This window comes from Malania oleifera, chromosome 5 (assembly GCF_029873635.1).
Source record: "Malania oleifera isolate guangnan ecotype guangnan chromosome 5, ASM2987363v1, whole genome shotgun sequence".
Lineage (NCBI taxonomy): Eukaryota > Viridiplantae > Streptophyta > Magnoliopsida > Santalales > Ximeniaceae > Malania > Malania oleifera.
In genome coordinates this window covers 48922509-48931173 of record NC_080421.1, presented here as the reverse complement: position 1 = coordinate 48931173, position 8665 = coordinate 48922509, and the positions used below count along the sequence as shown (strand labels likewise).

Below are 8665 nucleotides of genomic sequence, written 5' to 3'. Positions count from 1 at the left end.
CACTGTTGATCGGTGTATATATCTGAAGATTAGTGGGAGTAAGTTTATATTTCTGATTCTATATGTTGATGATATTTTTCTTGCAACTAATGATCTTGGTCTGTTAAATGAGACTAAAGGATTTCTCTCTAAAAACTTTGAAATGGAAGATATGGGAGAGGCAAAGTATATGATTGGAATAGAAATATTTCGAGATCAGTCCCAAGGACTAGTTGGTTTGTCTAAGAATGTTTATATAAATAAAGTTTTAGAGAGATTTAACATGGACAAATGCTCAGCTTCACCTGTTCCAATTCAGAAAGGAAACAAGTTCAATCTCATGCAATATCATAAAAATGATCTGGAATGGAGGCAAATGAAGGATGTTCCTTATGCATTTGTTGTTGGGAGCTTGATGTACGCTCAAATGTGTACAAGGCCTGATATTAGCTTTGTAGTTGGAATGCTCGATAGATATCAAAGTAATCCAGGAATGATTCATTGGAAGGCTGTAAAGAAAGTTCTAAGATACTTGCAAGGAACGAAAGATTACAAGCTTATGTATCAAAGGTTTGATCATCTTGAGGTGGTTGGATATTCGGATTCTGATTTCACTAGATGTGTGGATACAAGAAAGTCCACATTTGGCTATGTATACTTGCTAGTCAGAGGAGCAATTTCATGGAAGAGTGCGAAGCAGTCAATAGTTGCTGCATCCACTATGGAAGTTGAATTTGTAGCTTGCTTTTAGGCTACAGTTCAGGCTAATTGGTTGCAAAACTTTATTTCTGGACTTGGAATAGTTGACAGTATCGCCAAGCCGCTAAAAATTTATTGTGATAATTCTGCAGCTGTCTTTTTCTTTAAGAATGATAAGTATTCCAAGGGTGCTAAGCATATGGAATTGAAATACTTTGCTGTTAAAGAAGACGTATAGAAACAAAAAGTGTCAATTGAACATATTAGCACCGATTGTATGATAGCTGATCCTTTGACGAAAGGAATTCGGCCCAAAACATTTATTAGTCATGTTGAAAAATGGGCATTTTTGAATCTTAATTTATGTTGTTCAATTGATATTTGAGCTCGATAATGAAAATGTTTCTGTTATTTCTGTTTTCCATTTTGTGTACATAAGTGTTATGGAATAATGATAACAGGATTAAATTTGGACCTAATGTATGCCTCTCAATTAAAAGATCATTATGTGTAGTGGAACTTGTATTGTAGTGTATGGAAGGAACTATGTTAATAAAGATGATATGGAACCGCCATGACTCTTACAAGTTTTCTACATAATAATGATAACTAATGTATGCGCATTAGGATCAACTACGTTAAGTAATTTCACTTGAGCCAAGTGGGAGAATGTAAGACAATAATTACCTCAAATGAAATTATAATCATATTTGTTGAGGTAATATGAAAGGTCTTTAAATAAAATATTATTATCATAATTGTAATTATGTTTTTTGATTAATGATCTCAGAATTTTATAAAACTAGAATGACATCTCGGAATATGAGAAGTATATAATTATGATATAATTATGATACATTATTAATCACTTGATGGAAGTGATTATAAAAGAGAGGCTAGGGGCTGGTCCTATCGCAACCTATAATGCTTATACTAAATATATCCATCTAATTAAGTTGACGCATAAGGAAGAGTAAGGGTTGTGAGATAGAAATATAGTCTGAAATATATATATATAAATATATATATATATATATATATATATATATATATTTGGAGGCTATGGATCAAGGTATGTTTTATTTTAACGTTAATGATAGTAAAATTATGAGTTTCGAAGGTTTTAAAAATATGATGTATGAATAATGTTTATCATGTTTAAACTTACAATGTTACGTTTATTTGAATTGAAAATTTTTAAGCTAAAGTGATTTACAAATGTGTAACGAGACAATGAAATAAAAAAATGAATGATATTTGGAAATCAAGCACCATAATTTCTCAATGCACAGTTTATTTTAACGTAATGGTGTTTTATCATTTTGGGGAAAGCTAGAATTCCCCAAGCTTTATGTTTTCCCTTCTCTCTTTCTCATTTTTTTTTTTTTTTTCGTTTTTTTTACATATGCCTTGATTTTCTACTGTTATCAGTTTTTTTTTTTTTAATGTATATATGTCATAGTGAATTAATTCACTTCTCCATTTATAGTGCTCGTGGGGAATGTAGTGTTATAAGTAAGGTGTTTAGGTTGCAATTCCATTACTTATTTTAAAAGACATATATATGATTTTGTAGGTTGTTTGATATACTTGTGTTAATTTTTTTTTACATTTTTAAGAGTATGAATATACTTGTTACGACTTCTACATTCAAGACAATGAATCTGATCGTTAGAGAAAGAGTTGGGCTCTTATAACAATTCTATAGAATGATCTAATTTATTATGTTTAAGATATTTGTATTCCTTGATTGAAGGCATAGAAATTAGTAGTTGATTTCTCTTCCTTATCAAGTTTCAATATCAATTCTTTGGTGAAATAAGAATAAGACTCTCTATAAAGCCTTCCTTCTTTTTAGTCATTCTTATAATTTTTTTTTTCAAAAAAAAAAAAAAATGGGATTACAACACTGTTATTGCTATTTTTATTTTGATGAATTAGAATTTTTCATCTTTTTTAGAAAAAAAAAAAAAAAAGAATTCTATCCATGAGAAAAAATGATAATATATTGAATATATAGAAAGATATCTTGCTAAATTTTGGATTTAAATTCTGAGAAATGCTATCAAATGGAAACTAATTCGCTTTTTTGAAATGTCTAATCTAATTCTCTTCATGCAAAAAACCTACAGATAGTTAAGTAAATTTAGAGAATTGGTGATTAATTGTGTATACTTAGGTAAATTCCAAATTTCAATGTTTAAAGCAATAGGAGTTATGCCTATTGTGTGAATTTTGTTGAAATTTCACTAAATTAATGAACTGTAATGAATCAATGTAATAAAGTTTGGATTCATCAACTATAAATGTCCATACACATTGTCGATAGTCATTTTTTTTATCAAACATTTAACAATTAGTTGGAGCAATTAAATTCTCAAGATAAACAAAAGAGAAAAATAGAAAATTCCATGGAGTGGGTGGGTTGATTGGCCGCTTATGAGTAGTCGATTGGTGCCTTTTCCAATGATTTTTCTTTGCACATGCGCAAATCAGTTGATGCCAACCCAAGGGCAGTTGCCTGATCTGGATAATTTTGAAAAATGGGGTGTGATTGCCTGGGTCCCCTGCGTTATCACATGCTTGACCATTGACAAGTGTCCTACGATGGTTCGAACCATGGTAACTACACTGTCTAGCATAGAGTAGTTACTTTAGCTAATTTTCAAATTTAGAATTCTAATTTTAAATCTTTTCCCTGTACTTTGATTGGTCTATAAATAGGCCACCCTTAGGCTATTTTTTGCCTGCATGTGGTAGGGAAAGAAGCGTAGAGACTCATGAAAAACAGAGATTTCATGCTCCTTTTGGTTCCTACATTTATTCCTTTGATTTTGTGTAAATCTATCTACTCTTACCATTTCCGTTCTTTCCATTTTTTCCATACTCATTTTTTACTTAAAATAATAATATAACCTCATAGGACGTATGAAAATTTAGCTAAAAAATCAAAGAGGAAAGAATGTTGCACAAGGCAATTGACCGGCTATTTAATAACAATCGACCGTCCTTGTACCTTCTTGTTTTTGCACTACTTGATAAGCGGTTAATCGACCTAGTGTAAATTCACAATTTTGAATTGTTTGTACTTCATTGGCTGGTGGATCTAGGCATGCTAATTGTTTTGATAGTTGCCACGTGTCAGGAAATGATCAAGGTAGTTGATAGTTGTTGGTTGGTTGTTTTTTGTTTGAATTTGAATTTTTGAAATTCAAAGTTTCAGGACTGTTTCCCTTCATTTTTGGAGTGGTCTATAGATAGACCAGAAGGGGGACGTTTTTTGGCTCTTCAAGTGGGGATAAGGGAGAGAATTCTAAAGAGATACAAAGAGATTTTAAAGAGAAACAAAGAGATTTCGAGTGTCCCACGGAGTTTAAAAGAAATTTGTATTTTTTTTTCTAAAATGTTGGAAGAGTTAGCATCTACTTACTCTTCTCATCTTTGAATTTTGGACGTGTGCATTTTATAAAGGGCATTCCCACTTGATCTGCCCTTGCTGCAACAACACAAAGTAAGTCCAATCACCTTTCTTTCGTGTTTTTCAGGTATATGTTTGATATTTGCATAAAATGGTACATGTTGTAATAGAAGTTGTTTGTCTTTATTCTTGCATAACAAATTGTATTTTGTGATGAAAGATGTCATCTAGGATTTTTCTAGACTAAAATCATAGTCTAATTCATGAAAATATTTCATAAAATTACATCAAAATTGCTATTAATTTTTTTAAGAGTAAGATGTAGACAATCCATCAGCCTATAGGCACGATTGATCGCCCCTCTCTGGACCTGAAAAAGTAACCATTGGCCATAATAAATAGTCGACCAACCTTGTTCAAGTGATCAACTGGACCGTCCAAAGGTCATGTTTTTAGCCATTTTATTTATACTTTTGTTGACCTTATAGGTCATTACTGGTTTTGATAATGACAAATATTTTTTGTATTTGATGGCTTTCAAGTTTGTGTGCAGGTTCATATTGGCAAGTTCATATTTGATGGCACGTGAAAGCTTGAAGCCTGAAGACCCTAAAGATTAGTTGATGTTGTAGTTTATATTATCATTCAATTCGGGTCTATAATAGTAAATAGGAAAGAGGTCTGTAATATTTAATGCATATCATGCATGTAGGAACTACAAGCTCAAGACCTTAGGGAGATGCCGAATTTTTGGGACTATCTCAAAATGACCTTAGAAAAGACCCCAGGTCTTGCACAATCACTTAAGTAAGTCCCCAACATCACTTTTCATATCAGAGGAATCAAATCAAGGCTAAAATGAACTTTAAATTAAAATGCTAAGGGGACTCGGGCGACCAAACCCAAGCCATGTAAAACGGCTCGGGCGACCGAACAAGTCAATATGTTGACTTATTATTCAAGCACCCAAACTTGATTTGAGCGTATCTCCCTCGGGCACTCGAACCTGTGTCAGAACACTTTTCAACTACTCGGGCACCCGAACAATCACGTTCAAAAAGGGTTGGGCAACGGAATTGCTTGGTTCGGTTAACCGAATGTAGCCTCGGGCACCCAAACCTCGGACATTTGGATATTGACTTCGGTTCACCCAACCGGTTTTCAATTCGGGCACCCGAACCATTAAAAATTGGATTTTTGACTGAGTCTGTTCGGTCACCCAAACCTCAGGCCGGGCACCCGAACCTCGCGGATTAAAATATTTTTATTGATTTTTTAAAAGGGGTAAAATAGGTTAATTTTCCTAAACCGTTTTAAAACAATTTTAAGAATCCCCATTTAGTCCCCAACGATAAAAAAATCTTCCTTGCCTATAAATACCTGTTCATTTGTCAAAATTAACAAGGATTAGCAAAATTGATTAGGGCCAAACTCTCTCAAATTCAAAAATCCTTCTTTAGCCTATGCTACTCCCAAACACTCCAAAACTTCATTTTCCTTGATCTTTCAAGTGTTGTGAGTATATTTAGAGTGCTTGTGCTTAATCCTCATTAGCTCATACTCTCATTTGTTGTGCTTATAGTTTTTATTATTAAGAGTAAAGCTTTAAGTTCTCCCATCAATTTTATTTGATAAATCTTGTGTAGGAAAACTTAGTGGCTTGTGGTTCTTGCATTGTCATTGCAAGTTACCTTAGCTTATACTTTTTGTATGCAAAAATCATTTTCAAAGCTTGCATTCAAACATCCATTGTGCTTAGTACATTAAGAACATCTTACTAAGGTTGTTTGAATCATCTAGCTAACATATTTGAAACCTTGATCTGATACTGTGATATTCAAATATTGTGTTTCAAATCTTGCTTTGATATACACTCTTGTGCTTGATAAGATAAATTCATTATTCTGAGTGTTGATTGCACACATAGAGCACCAAGTTTATAGTTCATACATTCTTGAGATGCATTGATTATATTGTGCGTATTGTAGTACATACTTGCTTAGTTGAGAAGCACATTTACGTGTACATAAATTCATATTGATTGTATTCTAGGCATGGGCCCGAAGAGGGAGACTAACCCTGTTGAATAGTACCGGACTGGCTTAAAACTGGTTAGGAAAGCTAGGTGCGCTATCCTAGTAAGACGTGTTGGTTGAGATCAGCCCCGTGAATTGACCTGGTTGTAACTGGTGCCGCTTCACCCATTAAGTAAGTATTAGTGGAATCCTCGAGCTTGCAAGCTAGAGGAGGAGACGTAGGCAGTATTGGCCGAACCCCGATAGCATATCATGTGTCTATTTATATTTCCGCACTTTATATTTACTGCATATGTATGTTATATTGTGAATGCTGCGCATGATTTAATTTTCGCTTATCATTATCTGTGCAATTGGTATATGATTAGAAAGACCCTAGGTTGTGTTATACGACTATCTCGTTTAACCTAGGAGATAAATTTTAAAATTCCAATTCACCCCCCCTCTTGAGAATACACCAAAGCTAACAACTTTTTCTAATTTTTTATGAAGTTAATGGGTCTAAACACTCACTAGCATCTATGGTCGGGTTTGTATGTTGAATTCATGATGTAGTTTATGGTTTTTCAATATAAAAAAACCAAAATTTCATTTTTTTAAAGTGCTTTCAAGCGATTTCAAGTGCTTTCAAGTTTTCAATTTTCAAGTTTTCAATTCAAAATTATGGAATGAATGCCCCTGATATGGCTTTTGGGAATTTTCCAAAGATTTCATATTTTTCAAACAATTTTCAAGGCAGGTTTATGGTTATCCCACACAAAAAAGAAAAACCATTTTTTTTTTCAAAGTATAAGGAAGAAAATGATATTTTTCAAAGTAATTACCCATGAAGTGGCTTGAGAATAGAAAAGTGGCTAATTTTTAACTTAAATTTGGTTTCAAGGCTTTGTTTTTGCAAAGAGTTGATTGGAAAACTAAAGTTCTCAAGTAAATGGAGATTTTTCAAACAAATGCTTCAATTATTTCCAAGGATTTTAAAGAATGCCATCAAAATGTTTACCAAACTTTGATTTGAAAATGTTCTGCGCTGATAGTCATTTTTTACCTTCCAAAACAAGGGTCTATTTGAATATATGAAAAGTCAGGGAAAATTGAAAAAGAAGAAGAAAATTCACTTAAGATGGTTGATTGACCCCTTTGGGTGGTCGGTCGGCCTTCCCTCCAAAAACAACTATTGGCACCACCCACAAGCGGTCGACCCATATCTATAGGCAGTTTATTAGTCTTGCCAATTTTTAAATTTTTGAGTTGTCTAACTTTAATTAGCTAAGGATTTGATGTAGCGACCCGAATTTTAAAAGTGGAATTTAAATAATAAAAGAAAGGAGAAAGGGAAATTGGAAAAAAGGAACAAAAGGAAGCTGCCAAGCTTCGTCGACAAACACAGGGTTTCGTCGACGAAGGCTTTAGAGATTTCGTCAACGAACTCACAGCTTCGTCGATGAGAAAATGCCGAGAGGGGGTTTCTGAGCTGACTGAATTTCGTCGATGAGGAGTGGATTTCGTCGACGAAATTTGTGAAGAACTCGTCGACGAAGGTCGGGCTCGTCGACGAATTCTGCTATATATATATATGAAAATTTTGATTTTTTTTTCATTTGAAGCTTCCTCTCTCACTCTCTCTCTCTCTCTCTCTCTCCTCTTCGGCCCTCTCACTCTCTCTTTTCGATTTTGGCCCCACCAGTCGCCAGATCGAAGATTTGAGGCTACCACGACGCTCCTGGCGAAGTTCTCCACAAGTTTGCCGGAGCGGATCGTTGGGAAAACGACGTTGGAAATCATCCCTAAGTTGAGGTAAGGCTTTTTAAACCAAATTAGACTTTATGGTAGTTATAGAAATTGATGTACGCATGAAAATACTGATGTTGAATGCTGGGAGTTTTCAGTTTCAGGGTATTGATCAGGAAGTCATACGGGGGTCAGGCTAGGATATTTTAGGGGCTTTTTCAGTAGCCAGGTAAGAGAATAAACTAAAGCAGTAATTTTTCATACAAATTATTATTGATTATGAGTAAATTTATTTTCAGAAAAAGCATATGTTATATTGTGTATTATGAAGGAATTGTACGATTGGGAAAAATACTGCTATGATGATTAAAATATATATGTATGTATGAGATGATAGGAAAGCATGATTCTAGAATATGAAGTATGATTTTTTTTAACAGCACATGTGTGGCATGAACATTATTTTTTATGTGAAGCGAATCATGATATGAATAATTTTACGAGCAAAGCATATTTTCAGGTATTTTGAAAAGACGAATTATGCTATACTGAGTTTGATGAATATATGATAAATGAGTTATTTTTAGAATATAAATACCTGAAACGATTTTGGCGCAAGGCCACATGTATGTTATCGGCACGAGGCCGTATTTATGTTTTGGTGCGAGGCCATACTTATATTATCGGCGCGAGGTCGTATTTACTATGTCATCGGCGCGAGGCCGTATTTACTATGATTTTGGCACCAGGCCATATGTATGATTTCAGCACGAGGACGTATCTATGTTTTCGGCACGAGGCAGTG

At 33.9% G+C, this 8665-nt stretch overlaps 1 protein-coding gene across 1 annotated transcript; it reads left to right on the top strand.

Annotated features, from left to right (window-relative positions):
* The first annotated feature begins 262 nt into the window (after positions 1 to 262).
* LOC131155966 (secreted RxLR effector protein 161-like) lies at positions 263 to 730 on the top strand. Its single transcript, XM_058109420.1, has one exon. It carries the CDS (start codon positions 263 to 265, stop codon positions 728 to 730), a length of 468 nt encoding a protein of 155 aa, XP_057965403.1.
* The last annotated feature ends 7935 nt before the right edge of the window (positions 731 to 8665 follow it).